At 42.3% G+C, this 20442-nt stretch overlaps 1 protein-coding gene across 6 annotated transcripts in view; it reads right to left on the bottom strand.

Annotated features, from left to right (window-relative positions):
• The window catches only part of CDK5RAP2 (CDK5 regulatory subunit associated protein 2), a 131240-nt gene that overhangs the window by 20192 nt on the left and 90606 nt on the right, over window positions 1-20442 (bottom strand). For 4 of the 6 annotated variants that reach the window (XM_083721570.1, XM_083721571.1, XM_083721572.1 and 1 more), the window contains exons 23-29: window positions 19418-19516; window positions 17390-17978; window positions 14616-14848; window positions 11149-11197; window positions 9985-10103; window positions 3818-3943; window positions 150-266 (exon numbers count right to left, since the gene is read on the bottom strand). In XM_083721570.1, coding sequence (XP_083577696.1) covers window positions 150-266; window positions 3818-3943; window positions 9985-10103; window positions 11149-11197; window positions 14616-14848; window positions 17390-17978; window positions 19418-19516 — 1332 coding nt within the window. The remainder of the gene's footprint in view (window positions 1-149; window positions 267-3817; window positions 3944-9984; window positions 10104-11148; window positions 11198-14615; window positions 14849-17389; window positions 17979-19417; window positions 19517-20442) is intronic. The other 2 variants (XM_083721573.1, XM_083721574.1) reach the window with 1 other exon arrangement.

Raw genomic sequence — 20442 nt, 5'->3', positions numbered from 1 at the left:
CAGATATTGTAACAGGCAAACTAGCACCTACAAAACATTCTCTTCTCGAGTGTGGTGTTGAAAAGGCACAACAATATTGTCCTACCATTTTCAAACAAATAACTCCAAATTGTTGTGCTCTCTCTTTAACACCGAGTTTCTTATCGTACCTTGAGATCCCTTTGCCAGCATCATATTCAAAGCCTGATTTTGCTTCCTCAGGAAATGAATTTCAGAAGTCAGGGAATTATGTTGCTCCGAGCCACGAATACAAACGTTTGCAGAACCTATAAATATATACATAAAAACGATTTATGAGTCATCTCTAGGTCAGTAAAGATTAAACTTTTCCAGACAAGAACAATTTAAACAATGCAGGGAGGGGGGCAATACACACACTATGAAAGCTATTTATCCCCTATATATTCTGAAGGTTATCATCAGAGTAAAAGGTAATTCAGGTGGACTCTGATCAAGCCATTCCAACACCACTACTGATGCTGGGCTAATATCAGTAAAATTGCAAATTATCCCTGGCAGATAATGATGTTGGGTGCAGACATTGCCACACTTATCTTGGGCCTCCAGCTAGAGATTGCAAGAAGACGAATTTGCAGTCATTTTCAACACTCTGGTAAATTACTGCATTTACAAAAAGGAAAAAAGGAAAGAAAGAAGAATAAAAGGAGGATGCTAGTTTTGCGTTTGACAAGTTCCAGTTGATCTATTGGTTGAATTGCAATTTTCATCTGCTGAAAGAGCAGTTGTGCAGGTAGACTTTACAAGAGGAGGGGCCCCTCTGCTAGAGGTTAAGAGAACTCTCCCCCCCCTTAACAAGGCTGACCTCAACATGCCTGGAGCCACTTGTGAAACAAAGACTATGTGGCAGTAATACAAGTCCCCATTATTTCACCTTTATTTTAGTTATTCAAGGGCTTGGAAGAAAGGGTGACTCCTCACTGGGGCTCGGAGCCACGGAGTTCTCCCCCATCCCCACCTCACAAAATGAATCCTAGATACCTGAAGGTATACTCCACTGAAATCAAGAAGCATATTAATTACCTTTAAAGAATTTTGAACTTTTCTTCTTCTTCTTCTTCTTCTCAGTTTTAGAAACTCATATTCATTTGCGCTATACAGACAACAGGTCAAACCAGGGTTTGTGCTAGCCATAGCTTAGAAGCCAGACCATGGCTTTAGATCCCAGATATATAATTGGGAAGCCATGGTTTAGAACCACCTGCCCACTTCCAATTTCTGTCCCACTCAACTTCATGAATTCTCTCTCATTTCTATGAAACACTAGATTCTGATGGTGGAGCACTGACTGTAGCTATGGCTTGTCAAGTAGGATATCACATCACACCATGGTATGTGCAAACAATGACTTCTTACTTTGTTTAGCTGGTTGATAACAAAACACTCCTCAGTTTAGCTATCACCTCAAGCCATATTTAAACCTCCTTATCTGCTATTTGACATGATTCTTCAGTTGAGTGTGGTCCAGTTCAGACACAATAATCTTGCTTAAAATACCACGGTTTATTAAACTGAGAATGTCTTTGTATTGTGTTTTAATATGCCAAGGGTTTTAAGCAGGAAACCATGGTACCTAAGCCTTTTCCATGAAATCTTTTGCCTCAGCCCCCTAGTTCCCATATTCTATTGCAACTAACCCTGAAACCAAGCCTAAGTACAGTGACTGAATCATCCATACTCTTTCCTTGTTCATTCCTGCCTCCACATCCCTCTTCCTCCTCTTCCCTCTCCCCGCTTTATTTCCATGCACTGAATCTGAGATGGAAAGCTCCTTGGGGCAGCAGCCTTCCCTCTTGTAATCTGTATGCTGCCAGTGCTCTATAACAATCACCAGTCCCCAGCATCAGATATGAAGCTGAAGCTAGGAACGCAAGCAGTTTATGAAGCTGAGATGGTTACAGTGAGCATAAACACAGGCACATCTGGCCTGAGCTTTCGTCAGTGATGGGTAGCTGCTCGCAGCACCAAAATGCTGAGTTCATTTATAACAAGCAAGCAAGTTTCTAGCTGTCAAGGTTGCAGAGGTGTTTGAAGATATGATGGATAAAAGCAATAATGGATCAGACAAGGAGCCCAGGTAAAGAAGCCCACATTCATTGCTTTCTTTCCCCCACCCCTTCAAATATTGCTGTTTCAAAGGTTCATTCATTTGTCACAGCTATGGAAGCTCTCCCACAAGCCAGTGGTGTGTATAAAATTATATTGTAAGAAAGAGATGTGTGATTTGTAGCTTTAGTGGTAAAAGGGTTGAACTATGAATCAAGAAACTTCCATGGCCCAAATCTCCCCTCCACCATAAACTGAGTGGCTGCAGCAAAGCCAGTCTCTCTGAGCCAACTGCATAATGGGGAAAAACATTCACCCACTTTACGGAATAGTTAGGATTACAATGATTTAATCTACGATGGGGTAAACTCCATGAAGCCCCACCACAGCCAACAATCACACCAACGCTTTGCCACTGATCACCAGTTCTGTGCAAGGGACAGAGAAAAGAAGAAATTGCCAAGAAAAAGGCCAAGGAAGAGAAGTCTCTCCAGATCGTTGATTAGCCTAACTTATGCCAACCCCGGACAGCATCAGTCTGAAGAGCAGGATGGCCCATCTCCCTGGCTGTCACCACCAGAGAGAGGTTAAACTCTGGCAGAAGTATGTCCCCTGTCTGGATCCAGTAAACAGGTAGCACAGGGCAACTTTTCACTGGGTCAGTAGCAACCCCCTTCCCTTCTTGTGTACTGGAATAGCCATAAGCAATGGAGTAATTCAATAAGCAAGTCCACATTAAACACAATAATACATTTTATGTGCTGTGTAGTTTGAGCCCACAGCCTCAAGGTCAAATTGACAAGATGGCTGAAGATTAATCATCAGATAGTCCACATTTCTTAAGAGGTTGAACAGAAACTGCAGCGATCCTATCTCCTTGCCTAAAAAATAATGAACAGGACCAGGCTGCAATGCAGAGGGTTAGCCCCTTTCCTTCATGTTTTCTGATCCAAATCCACTCTCCCTCAAAGCTGCTTACCCCACAGAAGAAAAGATATAGAAACCAAACCAGGGGAGAGACGCGCTCCATTCCCTCAGCATTGGTTTTCCAACTCGATTCCCCTCCCCACACTACTTTTCAGCTTAAACATAGATCTCCTGTGCCTTGTCTTGATTTGCCATCAAAATACGAAGGAGCTGGGAGGATTCTCTCACTTACAAATACAAAACAGCCCTGCTCCTTTTTCCGCAGTGGTAAGGAATCCATCACACAGTGATAAATTTGATTAACCAAAGTAACAGAAAGATGGATGAAAAGGTGTAAGAGATTGTATGCCTGCTGCATTAACCAGATGTCCTTTCCTCAAATCTTTATGAAGCCATAAAAACAAGAACTGGAATAGTTTCAGGTGTGGTCATTTCGCAAGACAACAGCATGGCTTTTCAGCTGCTTGTAAATACTTCATGAACAAACTCAGAGGCATTTATATATATACTTTTCCATCAGTGTAAATTACTCCTGAGAGGAATCACAATTTCCAGATAGCACCATTTAAAAACAACAACAAAAGCGCAACCATAGGATGCTTAAAAATGCAACATTTAATAAGAGTAGGGTTCAAAGTAGAGCCTGAGGAGGAAGTTCAGTGCCTTTCCTGTGTCTTCTGATATGGGGCAGGTACGAATACCCATGAAACCCATATTGTGATATCACTGTTTGCATATAAAGGAGGGCTATTTTCTTTTTTGGAGGTCTACACAGCTCTCCTTCCTTCCAACCTTCCTAAGCAGACTTTGACTTCAAATATTCTACCTTGATCCTGAGCAGAGTCTGACACTTGTTGCTCAAGTTGCTTCCTTAGCTGGTCGTTGGTTCTGATGGATTCCTCAAGCTGGTGCCTCAACATTCGTATTTCTTGGAGATGCTCCATCAACAACTCTAAATAAATGGCAAGAGAGTGGCCATATCAAAGTCTGGAGCAGGGGACTGAAAATATTATGGCTCTTTACTAGTTACTGGAGGGCTTTCACATTTAGGTCTCCAAAAGCCAGCATCAGTCATTTTACCCTGACACACAAAATATAAAATCTGACACAAATTGGATGAAGGGTGGTACAGAAAATTTAATAGTAATACAGTGGTACCTTGGGTTACATACGCTTCAGGTTACATCCGCTTCAGGTTACAGACCCTGCTAACCCAGAAATAGTACCTCGGGTAAAGAACTTTGCTTCAGGATGAGAACAGAAATTGTGAAGCGGCAGCGGGAGGCCCCATTAGCTAAAGTGGTGCTTCAGGTTAAGAAGGGACCTCCGTAACGAATTAAGTACTTAACCTGAGGTACCACTGTAGTAGTAATAATATAATCTGTGTGGGCATACACAAGTCAGTAACTCTCAAAGCAAAGTTGGCTACAATCACTGTGCTCCCCCACACCCAATGTCATTGGAGTCCATGCTCCCATCATCCCTGACCATTGGCTATGCTGGCTAGGGCTGAAGGGAGCTGGAGTCCAGCAACAACCAGAGGGCCAGAGGTTCCCCTGACCTGATTTATATTGATGCTATTGAAGAAAAGTCACCCAGATTTCCTATCTTCCTTCAACTCACAGAGGGCAATGGAAGTCCATTGCCAAGTTATCAGTTCTCCCTTAAATATCATTACAAAAATCTCTTCCTCCATCCACATCCCCCACCCCACAAAATCTGGTAATCTCCTGCCTCAACAACCACAAGCACCTTCTCTCTGGCAGTGTCTTGCCTCACAGAATCCTCTCAGCTGTACCCACCGGTCTGCTGCCAAAACCATCCCCCTCTTTCCCTTTCATCACTGAGACCACATGACACCCTCTGTATATCTTTACACCAGCTTTCCATCAACCCTTACCTTTGACTTTCAACTGACTTTGCACCCCAACTTTCTGTTCTTATTTTCCCCTTTTTCTCCAGCCTTGCCCATGAACATCAGCCTCCCCACCCTCAGATGACCAATAAGCTGCCGACACTTTCGTGTATATGTGTGTGTATGTACGCATGTTTATATTCCCATCTTTCCCATCAGAATAGCTTTCAAGGCAGCTGACAGACCAATTAAATGCAATACAAAATGCCAACTAAAATGGATTAAAAGACAACAGAAGAATAAGGAAAAAGCAGTAGAGTGCTGTTGAAAGCTCAGAAAGACTTCACCTCACTTCAGTAATTAGGGAGGAGGTATAGAAGACTCTTAATGCAATCTATACCTCCCATTTCATGCTTTGTCAAATTATGTCCCCCACTACCTTCTCAACACAGTAATTTGAGTTCTGCTAGGGAGGAAGTTCAATAGTTGAGGTACCACCACAGGGACGGCCCTCTCTTTCCTGTGCAACCAGCCTACCTTTTGAATTCAGGGCTACCATATGTAGAATCTCAGGTGACAATCTCAGGTGACAAGGCAAGCTAATCTAAAAAAAGGGTTTTTTCAACTCCCCAGCTTCATTCCTGAAAATAAGTCCACTTTACATGTCAATGCATTTGGTCACCCTTTTGAAACTCTTCCTTTCTCCCTTCTTCCTGTGACCCTGTCCTACACTCACTTCTTCCTTCTCTACCTCTGATCTCAAACTACTGTTGACATGTGGTTTGTAAATTCACTGGGGCAGGAACCCCTTAGTTTCACTAATGATACTCTGTAGAGCATCATGAACTCAGACAACACTTTATGAAACTATTTAGTAGATGAGTTTGATTCACATAGCACAGAAAAAAAAATAAGGAAGCATATTACACAGTATTCTGTTTCAATTAAAAAGTACCTTTGATGGTTGACTGCAGGTTCCCTCCACCTGCAGTAACTTCCACATTGGTCAGGAATTCACCTATTCCATTTTATTTGTTAGTTCAGCCAGTTCCAATAAATTCTGTTTTATTTTAAACAGAGCATTTTGCAAACACCACCTGCTTTCAATTGAGTCTCTAGCAGAACAGCCTGGTAAGCATCAGTTGCACTGGGTGTCCTGTTCCAGGTCAAGTCTCACTCCTCCTATTAATTATGCAGCACACTTCAATCCCAATGAAACAGTACCTGGGCTTTCATAGCGGTAGAAACCATGTCACTTAAACATCACCTATCAATTGTCTGTATTCTAGCTCCTAATTTGAATTTTAGAGAAAAGTCCATCTATTTTTAAAATACAAACACTAAAAGTCTAAAACAAGGATAGGCAGATTGAATCCACTGGTAGAAGATCTCCGAGTGATTTGTGGTAAAATGGATCTACCTACTACCTACACTTTCACAATATTAGCAACAAAATGAGTGCTCTCACACCTTAAATTATATTACTGAAATAAAGAAATCTTAGGGTATCCAGAAATAGATTTTCATGAGAAAAGACTGTGAACTCCATTCAGTTCTGAAATTCAAAACTTATTCCTGTAGAATTATTATGTTTACATCTTTTGCTCCAAGCTGATCTTAGGGTACTCATAAAACAATGAAGCAGATTCTGTCAGCCAAAAGGTCTGTGTGCCTCAATTTAAAATAACAATGGCGGAGGATGAAATCCTGGCCAGAAAATCTAGTAGATGTCCTTCTATGCCTAGTAAACCTGTAGTGGGTAAACTAGTTATTCTTTGTAACTTTACTGTTCTAGCCAAAGGCCATGACAAACTTGTAGCAATAGTATTTATAATATAATACAGAACAAACATCCATAATATAAGCCAACATCCACGATGCAGAAGATACCAGAGACACCAGTAAGCTTAAATGTAGCTTGATTTCAGATTATACCTCTGAATCACCACAACAACTAATATAGTCATACCTCGGGTTGAAGTAGCTTCAGGTTAAGCATTTTCAGGTTGCTCTCCACAGCGACCCGGAAATAACAGAGCGTGTTACTTCCGTGTTTCGCTGCTCGCACATGCGCAGATGCTCAAAATGACGTCATGCGCATGTGCGGAAGCGACGAATCACGACCCGTGCACGTGCAGACGCGGGTTACGTTCACTTCAGGATGCAAACAGGGCCTCGGAACAGATCCCGTTCGCATCCAGAGGTACCACTGTAGTGATTTTATCAAACTCCTTTTCCCTCTTTTTTTTTTTTTTTTTTTTTTTTTGCAGCTAATGCACAGAGGGCCACTCTCTGAGTTATGAAGCTATTGTTGTCACTCAAATGAAACTGGACCATTTCTGCAAGGCTTTACCTGCTTGTTTATTTATGTGAACAAAAATTTCAAAACTGATCTCAGGTCTATAGATAAGGGGGCAGGCTAACAGATAATGAGTAATATCTTCCATCTGAGGTTGACCAGAAATACAAAGTCTGTTGATGCACGGGACCCATCCAAGGATGTGGTGGGCATCACTTGGAAACGCAGCTCAATAAAGGCATTTTTAAGGAAGCTGTTAAGAGTTTAGTCAGATAACTAGCTGTAAAATGCTCTGTTCTTGGGAGTGGATACTAAGGATGAAATTTAGTATTTCTAATAAGTTGCAGGTCCCTTCTGGATTCTATCCAGAAGAGCCAATCCCTTAGTTGACATGTATTCAAGGTAAATGCAGAGTTCAGTTCTGGAAAATCATAGTCTAAAATATCTTGACAAGCTGCTTTTCAGCACTGGTTCTCACCCAATTTCCTATAGCACAGCACAGGAAAACACTCAATTGGCATAACAGCAATTCTTCTAATATACTTTAACTTAGTGCAGTCAGCTCTTGCCTTAATTGTCGGCCACTTGGATTTTGTACAAAGAAGAGCTCCTGATATTCCTGATGGTAGAGAGTATTTCTTCCAGGGAAAAAATATATATTCTGCACAGTTTCCAAAACTTTAATGGAGTTAAAATCAGAGCCTCAGATTTCAACACCACAGAGCACTGGATAAGCACTTTGCTACCAAGTATATTTTGGGCAGGTTCAATCAGCTGCCCTACCTTATTGTAATAGAACTTCATCAATGTCCCTATGCTTTTCTCTGCTTTGACTTTCACTGCCTCCATACAGCACTTCCAAGAGAGGGTTTCACTAAAGAGTACACCCAGATATGAGTGAGTTTGTTCTACAGCTTGCTGATCTAAATACCATTTATACTTAGGACAGTGTTTGCTAACAAATCATTAAGAGTAATATATAGGCTTTCCTGTCATTAATATAAAAGTTTAAAAGAGTGGGAGCCAGAGGGCAACCTTTTAAACCAGGGGTCGGCAATGTGCAGCCCATGGGCTGTAAACAGCCCAAAGAGGCCATTTAGCTGGCCCACGAGTCACCCCAGAACCAAGCCGCCCACTCGGCGAGTCCTAGCGTGCTGGTCTACACCGGCGCAGCACATCACAGGGACTCGCTTCCACGGTGCTGAAAATTGCGTCTGTGCACACGCAGATACCAGAAATCACATCTGCGCAAGTGCAAACAATGAAAATCGTGACTGTGCAGACCCTGAAAATCGCAGGTGCATGCACTCATGCGGGCGGGCGCCGCACTCTGACCCCTGTTTTAAACCTACTCTGACCCTCATTTCAGTACAGCTGTTAGATCAATAACAGAAGTCGGCAGTCAGTATTGGCAATTTGAAATTTCTCCCAGTCTGTTTTGGTTAATAGAGGCAAATGCAGCAGAGATAAAAAGGCTACATAAAGATTATTCTTAATGTTCCTAGTCTATTTCCTTATACTATGGTTCAGAATAAAACATTGATCAATGGTACTGTGTCCTTCTCTGAAACCTACTTGTTTGCATGAATAATGTTGTTATTTTGCAACCAGTCTGATTATTTTTGAAGGAGATACCATGCATAGCTTTGAGATGTCTAACAAGCTAAGTGGCCAATAGTTTTTGCCCTTGTTTATGGTAGTAAATAAGCCAGTCATGGTAGGCATCCACCATGCTATGCATTCCTTATAGAGCTCAGTTTTGATTTCTACTGGCAAATATAATTATTTTGAATTCCAAAATCTGCTATCCAAACTTCTCCTGCCAAATCAAGTCATATAAAATAAGTCAAGCTCTGACTTCCTCAGCCCCTTTTAAATTTCTTAACAGCTGACTGGCTAGAAGAGTTACAATCCTGTAAGTTGAGGGCAGGAGCAGGTCAGGTTAATAAGACCAAGTCTCCTGCAAACATATTTTATCAAATTGCTAGAGCATACAAATAAAATCCTTATCCACCTTATTATCCCAACCTGCCAGGTTCCAGGAAAAACTATTAAGACCTTTTTGGATGTTTTCTAGTCAGTTATGGTATCTTAAAGAAGAGCTGAAGGTATCATAATTTGATTTTCTATAATTACCCCTAGGCCTGGTCTTATCTTGAGCATTTGTTAATGTATAATTCTTTTGATTTCTGAAAAATAAATTGCTAGCAGGGTTGAAGTTCTGAACCTCTAACCTGGCTATATTTCTTCCAATACCTGCATTTGGGCCAATATAATGAATCTTCCCTTCTTGACTATTGGAGCGTATCTGGATATTATTAGTAAAAGTAGCAAAGGCCTTATGGCTTGAGAATGTCCTGTTCCTTCCTCTCAAGTTGCCTTTTTCCAGACTGCAATTTCCTTTTTCTGCTATGTACAGGAGAGGGATATTTAACTTGCTATGGGTTGTGCAGCCTTTTAATTCTAACTAACAGTTCCCTGTCAGCAAAGATATAATGCAGCAAAAACAACGCAGGAGGCAGCAGTTACGAGTTATCAATGTCTGCAGCCACAGAGGTGCACTCCACTCTCTCAAGACAGAAAGATTCCAACAACAAAATTGTTCAGTTACTGATATGGACTTAGCAATCTCAGACCTATCTAAATCTTGATGTATCTTCAAACCATCACTAACTTCAGTTTCTTTGCTGGTAGGTCCTGTCTGCAGTGCTGCAATCAGAATTCCTGTCTCCACTAACCCGACCAGTGTACCAATTATGACATTCAAACCAGAAACTTCCTTTTCCAATGATGCCTCAAGGCTGCTAAAGATTCCCTCTGCTAGAGTAAACTAGTTTACCTGGGGGGAATTTGACTGGCATGATTGCCAGGTTTTCCCTCTCGCCCTCCGTTTCTTCTTTTTCAGGCTGGGGGGATTCCAAACAGGATGGCTTTTGTGGCATCTCCAAGTCAGATAAACTATAGAAGAAAAAGAAGAGGGGATGTCTTAACATGAATTCTGCCTAATGTCTGGAGAGCTTATTTATGGTAAGTTACATAGCCAAGTTCATGACCACTATGAATCATAGAAGTAGCAGACAGCAAGGAACTACCACTTCCACTTGCTGCTGCTCTTACCAGATGGACTGGGCCTCTTCCCACACTTCCCAAGGCCATCAGTTGCACCTGCCCTGAGAGGAAGATGAACAGGATTAGCTGCTCTGGGAGTGGTGGCATCAACAGGGCCCTTATGAGCCAATCTGGGAGTGACAAGAAACTGAGGATTATTTCCAACTACTTTCTGCTCAGAGTAGACCCACTGAATAGATCTAGGCTAGTCATATTCATTAATTTAAAAGGGTATACTCAGAGTATGACTAGCCATAGATTCCTGCTATGCTCCACTCTGGGAGGAAGTGCATTACAGTCACTTCCAGGCTGGGTGTCAAGGCTTCTATTTTGAAATGTGAGCAGCTTGTTTCCATCCAAGCCAGTCATTACAAAAATCTTGTAATGTTAAGAATTTGGTGTCAGAATTTGCTTCTTTTCCTCTTTCCTCCCCATTCTTTTTCCCCTGTCTTTTTAAAGGGCAAGAGTCTGATGACAGGGACTGCTATTTTAAAAATATGATTTGCAAGCCACTGAATGAACTTTTAATGAGAGAGCTTCCTAAGCAGCCTGAAAAGAGTGGCAATCCTGGTAACCCTTCTCATATGGAATAGCAAAACAAATAAGGTTTCTTTTCTTCAAAAAAAAATGCTAATATAGCAATGATCAATTGATGTTTCAATGGGTTCCTTGATGTGGAATAAGCAATGAACTTTTCCCTTATTTGCCCTAGAGTTCATCAAGGGATATGTTCATTGTCTCACCTGAACCCCACAAAATATGTAGGGGAGCAGGAGGACACCAGACTCTCAACCTTCAGCCTAATGTAATTCTTAAAAATGTTGTGCCCCAATTGTGACTGCTAAGTGTACTGAACTGATAAAGAAAGGTTAGCAAAAGGGAATGATGCACTTACCTTCGTGCAAGGCCACACAGTTGAGTCATCTCATCATCTATTGACTCTCCTGCAATAGGGGAAAAGAAGCCTTTCAAAATTATGCTGAAAAGATAAAGTGCTCTCTCCACCTCCCCAGCTACTGGTATTCAGAGGCTTATTGCCACTGAAAGAAACCAGATTTTTCCTGGTTCTGCATCCTGCAAACCTGGCATGCTTAGTCCCCAACCTCCCCAAGTCAAATGCAGAGGCCTTGGAGAAAAGGGTGGGGTGTTGGAGAGGCAAAGAAATCATGCAAGTCCCTCTTAATAGTTCTTCCCTGCAAGAAACTCAAGCCATTGCAATCTGTCCCCCAAGCTTGCTACAGAAAGGACTTATATTTACCATGAAAAGTATTTCTAGATCCTGTAAAAGTTGCCGCCAGATTTTAGGTTTGGCACTGCCTGGCGGTCAATAGGCAACATTGCAAGCTTAAAAAAAAATAAAACAATTCAAGCAGGAAGCTGTCGTCTTAGCTCCTCGCTGCTTCAGTTTTTAGATAACAAGCCAGAAAGTTGGGAGATTTGGTATTAGTATAGCGTGGGAGGCAGCTTTCAACAGGAAAAGGTTGCCTAAAGGATTCACTGAGACTTCCCAGTAAGAAAGGTAGAAAAGTATGATGAAGGAACTATCAGACAAAGCATATAAGAGTAAAGGTATCACAGAATAATCACAGAATAGATTTGCACCAGGTAGTAAAGAAATCAGAGTGCCGGCAACTCTGCAAGAATCAGACTCCTCATTCACCACTCCATTCATCACCTTCATCCTGTGGCTGATGGTCAGAGTCAAGGTCTTCAAGGGAAACAGAGTGCTTGGGTTGCGACTGAGAACTCCTGCGTGAAGGTCACACTTTAGACTGCCTCCTGGAGGTGGAGGGAGTAGTAGTAGATACAGATTGTTGATGTAGAACATTTGGAAACTGATATGGGGCTGAAGGTAAACATACTTTTTTCGCTAGGTCTCCTTGGGGCAGTGAAGTAGATCAGAAATTAAGGAATAAATAATGCAGAAAACTGCATCAGTTGAGACCGATTCTGGACAGTTGTGTATTGAGTACTGAATATTGAATATTGAGGCTGGTTCATGCTGGGGTGAGCTGCATAAATACATTGGCTCTGATAGGAGTTTCCATAGGATGAGGAATTCTTCTAAGTCCAGCTGAGGGAGAGCTTCCTTGTGATTGAACTGCTTGCTCTCCTTGTCCTCCACAGGAATACAGTCATACCTCGGGTTACAGCCACTTCAGGTTGCGTTTTTTCTGGTTACGGACCGCTTAAGCCCGGAAGTACCAGAACGGGTTACTTTGGGGTTTCGGCGGTCGCACATGCGCAGAAGCGCTAAATCACGCTTTGCACATGTGCAGAAGTGCCAAATCGCAATCCGTGCATGCGCAGACGCGGGTTGCAAATGCTGCAGGCTGTGAACGTGCATCCCGCGCGGATCATGTTCACAACCCAAGCGTCCAGTGTATTGCCATTCTCTCTCTGTGCAGTGAGCATTCTTCAGCCAAAGCAGGGACAGAGCCTCCTGCTGAGCTTTCTATTGCACACCTCTCCCTCAGAATAATGCCATATAAAGGGGAATTTATGGGCACACCTGATCTGGCTCTGAGATGTTCTGTATAGAAATCCCCTAGAGAGGGGGAAGGAGAGGCTGGTAAACTGGGAAGATCTGTCATAACTGTTGAAAGTAGCAGTAGCTGCTGCCTACATGGGAGGAGGGCTGGAGCTAAAGTCTGTGTAGAGGCAGATCTAGCTGAATCATGCCTACTGCCTTTACAGGCTGTAGTTTGCTGCTGCAAGTGTGGATTTCATCTGTGCCTTTACCATTTAAATGCAGGCAAAGAAGCAGAACTGAACAATAGCCAGTTGTTTGCAGATTGTTAGCAAAGTGGCAGAAAACTGGCTAAACCCCCATGGAGAACTAACAGTTTCCGTTTCCAAAGCCTTAACTGCACTCAGCATTAGGGCTCGAGAGGGAGAAATACAGAAGCTACTGATACTTATAAGTAATGAAAATAAGCAGAAGGTAAAGGAACTAGAGCCACAGAGAAATCCAACAAGAGGCAGAATAAACAAGGAATTAACCAGATTGAAAAAAGGTGTGCACCAGAAGTCTCAGGAAGAAACAACCACTTCCCACAAGGCAAAATTAAAAACTGAGGGAGGGAGGAGCAGGGAGGAGCCAAGACCGCAGCTTCCTTTTTTAATTAATAAATTAATTTTTCAAGCTTGCATTATTGCTATTGACCACCAGGCAGCGCCACACCTAAACCCAATCTGGCCAGTTTTTTTACAGGGTCTCCAGAAAGACAGGGATGTGTCAACTCAATTCCTGAGTCCCCTCCATATGCCAGAAGATTTGGGGGGAAACAGGCTGGGGAGGAGGCTGCTCTCATTTTGTGCTAAACACCTGAAGAAGCAGCACAAGTTTCTCCTGTGGCCCTGCCTCTGCAAAAGCCCAGAGGAAAGAAATAACTCTTCCTTCCCCCAAGGCAAATTTTGTTTAAAGGTTATTATTATGACAGGCTGATGCATAGACATCATAAGGACAGCCATGTCTTTTTATATTCTAAGTTTGAGGGCAGGGACCTTCTTACTGCTGATTTTTAAGTCTCTCTGTGAGCTTTTTTGGCTACAGGGATAAGTATAAATGCCTTTACTAAACAGAATTTTTAAAAATCAAATCTGCACCCCCAAACCACAGCCCTTCCACAAAACAGTGGGCTGCCACTCTAACTTTCAGCCTGCTTGAATATTCTGCTCCAGCCCTCGTCTTTACTTGTGATTCAGTGCAACCCTATTGTGCAAAGATATATTGAATTGTCTCAGTTGTCAGCAATTTCATTAGTATATATGATACCATCTGCTGATTTGAACAGAAAGGCATTTTAATGTTTATTCGCTGGAGAAACTTATTTCCAATGTGAAGAATTTGATATATGATAATTGAATACACTCAAGTCTTTTGAGAATACAGCTAGGACATGTAAACTACAATATTGTTTCTCAAATTAAAGTCTCTTGGTATCGGAAAACAAAGTAACATCAAACCCAGAAATATTTGCAACCCCATGCTGTGCCCATAAAGTTACACTTCTGCACACCTAATGGGGCATGCACTTGGTAGCACACTTGGTTGGTACTGCTACCCAATGGGATTGCAGTTTGTGGGATCGCCTGGAATTTCTGCCCAGAGTTTAAAATATACCTTTTAAAAAATGAACAGCAGCACTCAACTCTGCAACATTTGTTGAAGATCCCATAGTATATCTATATTCCTATCTTAAATGATAAATGAGGGGCCCAATCTTCAACAATCACCATGCGATAAGGAGAAGAAGGGAAAAGAAAAAACATTGGCACACAGATAGGAGCCCAGAAAACAGATAGGAATGTGTGTCTGAGATCTATAACTGAAGATAAGCAACAAACACAGCCACACACCATACAGACACTGCTGTTCCAGCCTCTCAAACAGCTGGGCACTTTGATTCAGCTGTTCGCGAAAGCCCTCTGCAACACAATAATCCACTTCGCTGGCCTGCAAGAGCTCCTCAAAAGCTCTGATCAAATTGGACAGGTGCTGGCGGTAAGTTGCACAGATGCTGTGGATCTCTTGAATTTTCTGACGCTGGTAAGACTGCTCATGTACTGGAGAGTGGATTGGGGAATCGTGCCTTTAAAAAAGGGGGGGAAACCAGAAGCCGACTTTAGAAAGAAGATGCATCCAGCTTTTCAAAGTTGACTCAAAACACAATTTCTAGGCTAGAATTTTGCACAAGGCATGATATTTGTGAGGGACCACATGTGAGAGTATCTATTTCACCTCCCTTCTGCAGTCCCCCCTTGAAGAAAGCTCCTCTGCAGAATCACCTGGTGCCCTCTGGACCCACGTTTCAGAGAGTGGAATTGATCAAAGCATGAAGTTTTCCTCTAACTATAAAACTTACCAAAATATTTGTGATTTTTTAATAAGCAGTTTAAATCAACAAAATATTATATGAGCAGTGAGATATTTGCAGTTCATGGTGAACACAGAGGGTGCTATTCAACTATGTCATACTCACAAGGAGATCCATGGAAATCAATGAAAAATGCAAGTTCGTGGTTTTCAATGTGTCTACACTGGACAGGACTTAGTTGGATATCATCCAGAATTTCCAGATTCTTTTAAACAGAGTACAATCAACAACTGATTATGATAGTGACCATTTGAAACATTGTTCTTACTACCTTGATATTTCAGAAATGCAGAAATTCAAGAGCAAGGCAACTGTTATTGAAATGATATAGTGGGATTTAGAAGCAATTTAATTCTCCAGAGCAAATACCCTGAAGTGAACCCAATCAAGTCTGTTTGTACTCTTCTTTCTTGTTCTAACAGAGAAATAAATAGCACAAGGTTTTGCATTTTGTTTTGTGAAATAATTTGTCACTTCTTTACCTTTTTGTACATTTCTTTTGTCATTTATGGAAAGGTGGCTGCAGTTGTTGTTCCCCCCTCATCTTATGTATTGCGAACCTGGCATGTACTAATAAAAATCTAATTTCCCCAACCCCAGATGTGACATATAAAGCACCACTGAAGAACAAAATGAATACACAGAGAAGTAGATGTTTGGTAGATAAAGATAAACAAAATGAAACACCCCACCACAATAATCCTAGAAGCTCTAGCTGAGTTTTCCTGTTGACACACAAGAAAAGTCTCAAGGCCCATCCAGTGTAGCATCTTAGTCTCACAGTGGCCAAACAGATACCTCTGAGAAGCCCATAAGCAGTACCTGAATGCAGCAGCACTCTCCCCACCTGCAGACCCCAGCAACTAGTATTCAGAGGCATGCTGTCTCCAGCTGTGGTGGCATAATATAGCCATCATGGCAGGTAACCACCAATAGCCTTATCCTCCATGAAAACTGTCTAATCCTCTTTTAAAGTTATCCAATTTCTGGCCTCCATTTCATAAGCCCTCATCATACTGCCTCCGATACTGGAGGTAGTAACCAGTCTTTTAATACAGTGGTGCCTTGCTAGACGAAAATAATCCGTTCCGCGATTCTCTTCGTCTAGCGTTTTTTTCGTCTTGCGAAGCAAGCCCATTGACACCTTAGCGGATTAGCGCTACAGCTGTCTAGCGGCTTCTAGCGATCAGCTGTTAAGCGGCTTATCAGCGGAACAGCTGATAAGCGGCTTAGCGGCTTAGGAAAAGGGCAGAAAAAGCGGGAAAAAACCGCGGGGGGACGCAAGATTTTTTCGTCTTGTGAAATTCATTTTGCGAAGCGCCTCCAAAACGGAAAACCCTTTCGTCTAGCAGGTTTTCCGTCTTGCAAGGCGTTCGTCTTGGGGGCACCACTGTAATTTACCTCAACATAAGAGCAGCCTTGCTGGATCATAACAAAGACCCATCTAGTCCAGCATTCTGCTTCCCCAGTTAGCCAACCAGATGCTGCAACAAAAGCCTACAGGCAGGACATGAAGAGAAGAGCCCTGTCCCACTGTTGATCCCAGAAATTGTTCCTCAAAATGGTGCCTTTCATAGATTCTATGATAGGAAGCCATTGCTAAATGTATGCTCCATGAATTGCTTTAATCCTCTATTAAACCCACCCAAGCTAGTGGCCATCACTACATCTACTGACAACAAGCTCCATAAGCAAATGATGCACTATGGGGTGGGGGACCACCTTTATACAGCAGGCTAATTTCTCTGTTCTCCATCCAAACAAGCATGAGGACACTTCAGGCCAGGCAAAATCACTCAAGGGAGTTATGAAGCAGGGCTAGTGAGTAGTGTGTGGTCTGAAAAGAGAATGTGGCCATGGAATAGTTCCATGGGGCCAGATAGGGAGATCTGGAGGGTCACATTTGGCCTGAGGTTCCCCATCCTTGCTCTAAGCTGCCTTCTGAAGTTTCCCTAAGCACTGCAAAACACTTTGGGTACTAAGCAAGGCAGTGAGGAATGTGTTCTTGGGTGAGATATGAGGGCCAGATAGAGAGGCCTGGAGGGCTACATATCTGGCCTTCAAGCCTGAGCTTCCCCATCCCTGCCCTAGCATAATCTGTCTCATGATGACACACATGAGGATATGACATCAGTACGGCCTCCAAGGCTGCTCAGAGTCCTATGGAGTATTACATTCAAGAACCATTCATGTATTTACTTAACCATCCTGCCCACTCCAAACTTCCTCCCCAAAGCTGCTTTATCATAAGCTCACCTAGCCAGTGAAACTCCCTTAAGTTTATTTTGCAGACGGCACACCTCATCCAGAAGATGTATGTTTGCAATCTGCTCTTTTTCCAACTCCATCTCATTCTCTGACAGTAGTTCCTTCAGCTTTTGAATTTTTTTTTCATTTTGTTGCTCCATGTCATGAGATGTGAGATCCTTGAAGTGGATTTGAGGCTCCTCTTGCAGATGCTCATCAGAGAAAGTTTGCAACTCTGGCCTACTGGCATCTATTATGGGAAGAAAATGATGGTGCGTGGGCAGCTTCCCATCATTCTGAGTTGTACTTAAAATATCACCAGAAGGGAGTTGCTTGGCAGGCTCAAAGTGGATCATCAGCATCCTGTACTTTGCCAGTTCAGACTTCAGAATCTTAATTATTTGTCTCAATTCTTCAATGTCATCAGTAGCTTCATAGTCAAATGCATCTATGCTTGTAATTCTTAAGCTGAGTGAAAGTAGGCTCCTAGAATCTGAGTATGTGGTAGTTGCATCAACATCTTCCTTCTCTGAGAAAGCAAACTCTTGATTTAGCTCTTTCATAGCAAGCTTTGACTCAGGTGTGGAAGTTTCTGTTTCTGGAAATAAAATAATGTGTTTTACTTAAAGGTTAGAGGTTATGACTCGGTCTAAGACATTCCCTTATTTTTCCAACCAATGAGGCTTCTGGGTCTGCCACTGCTCAGCATTATCTGCATGAATGGGAAATTTATGGCCCTCCAAATGTTGTGGGACTCAGTTCCCATCAGCCCCAGCCAGCATGGCCATTTGTTAGGGATCATAGGAATTGCAGTCCAGAAGGCCACAGGTTCTCCATTCCTACTATTACGAAAAGCTTATAGGAGGGGTGGAGAACTGGTGGTCCTTCAGTTGTTGTTGGAGTCCAACTCTCATAGCCATCTGCATCTAATACTCTAATATTGACAGCTCCATTTACACAAGTGGCCTCTGCTTTGTCCAGTCACTTGACTATTCCAAAACTCAACTCATAAACTTTCTCCTCTATGTCAACTATAAACAATTTAACTGAAAAGGTCTGAGTGCACAATGTATTATGAACAACCTGATTGCTGACAGTCCAAAAACCTGCTCTAGGTCATCCCTTTGAAGTACTACCTTGCTGGATACAGTCCAACAGTGTTTCCAAGAGTAGCTATGGCAGGAATGTGGTAGTCAACTCCATTTGTATAGCCCCAGCACAAAGTACTCGGAAATATTTTTCCTTTGGTTATAGAGGTTGCATTTAAATATCCCAATGAATACCAGATTAGACCTAACCATCAATCATTTCTCTAATCTAAGTGACACTGGAAAGCAATTCAGTTAAGTTGAAATGCCCAAGCTATCTGAATCCTACTCCTTAAGCAAACAACCCCAGACCAATTCTGTTGTGGTTTGCTAGTAACCAAGCAACATTCTTCATGTCCCATAACTGTTCTTCCAATTTCCATTCATTATCATTTAACGATGGGAAAAATTCCTGGTGGAACATGAACTTTGGGGGACTTTCTAGTGTTGACAAAAGAGTATATTGGTACTTCCATAGCAGTCACATGACTGATAAACTATAATCTGCACTAATTCCTTTATATTTTGAGGGAATCAAAGGGAGAGGGTAAGCTGGTGTTTAGAAACCTCAGGAATGCAAAAATAAAAATCAGAATCCATTAATAATTTTTTTAATCACAAGCCAAGATCAGACCAATTCTGTGGCACTGAGTACATAGAGAGTTGTGCACACATTTCATTCATTTTATTAAAACCCATACTCATAAATCCCGGGGACTCTTCCACACTTAAAAGACTGTGGCTGCTATTCCCAGGGACTGCTATTGTGGGATAATTAAGCAAACAATATTTTAAAGTTACGGACTGTGGTAAAAAGGAGCAATTAACTTTAGCAAACAAGCTGTTAGCTGGAATTTATTTGGACAATTAACAAAAATGACCAGCTTGTTTTGCAAGAAAGGTTTGTTCTACCAATCCCGGCAAAATCACTTGTGTATCCATCTCATACCTTGGCTGCTGCTCGGATCCTTGGCAGTTTCGCCTTTGCTTTCACCACTGACCAAGGTGACATCCACTTCAGAGCCATTTACTCTGATCAATGACTCAGCTGGAGAAAACATGGAAATGAAGAGAAAAGTGGTAAGAGAAAAGGGACACATTTAAAAAATGAAACATCTCAGCAATTTAGAAGTTCAAACTGATCTTCACAGGTGCAGGAGAGAAATGTGACCTTCCAAAGGCTCTCTGTCTGGCACTCAGAAATCTCCCCACACAGACCCCTCACTGGTCCAGCTTTGCATCATGACTGTTTTTGCCTGGCCTTGGACTGTGAGAATGCCTTTTGCTTGCAGGTATAGGAGTATGGAGAGTGATGTGCGAATGTGTGTTAAACTAGCCTACTGTGCAAAGGTAAAACTTGCATTTGTTTCTCCTCCCCCTTGTGCCCCTGCTGTGCCCACCACTGGAAGGGTGGTTCTTGCATGCTATGGAAACTGTGGTCACAGTCATTCAGAGCAAGCAAGGGAATGTAGCCCTTGAGATGAAAAAGAATCCCTGCCTCTGATCTAAAGTACACATTCGCAGTGTTTCATCCTATCTGAAGGCATACCTCCTGCATGTCATGTTCCCATTCTTTAAGATCAGCTTCTGGGGTGCTCCTAGGTTAGGTGGGTGATGAACAGGAATTTTTTGATGCTGGCATTTCACCTATAAAACAGTGTCTCTGGAAATACTTCTTCAGTAAGGATTCTTATTTTTATGGACACAAAGTTTAAAGGGCTTTTATTTTCCCAAGGATTTAATGACTTACAGTGGTGCCTCGCAAGACGAAATTAATTCGTTCCACAAGTCTTTTCGTCTTGCGAGTTTTTTGTCTTGCGAAGCACGGTTTCCCATAGGAATGCATTGAAAATCAATCAATGCGTTCCTATGGAAACCGCCTTCAGATCAGGTCCGGGGACAGTCTGTCCCCCGACCTCTTCTGAAGGCCGGCGGGGGGCGAAAGTCTTTGCTTCCCCCCCGCCTGCCTTCCCG

Source organism: Podarcis gaigeae (assembly GCF_964106915.1).
Source record: "Podarcis gaigeae genome assembly, chromosome: Z".
NCBI lineage: Eukaryota > Metazoa > Chordata > Lepidosauria > Squamata > Lacertidae > Podarcis > Podarcis gaigeae.
This window is presented reverse-complemented; position numbering and strand designations above follow the sequence as displayed.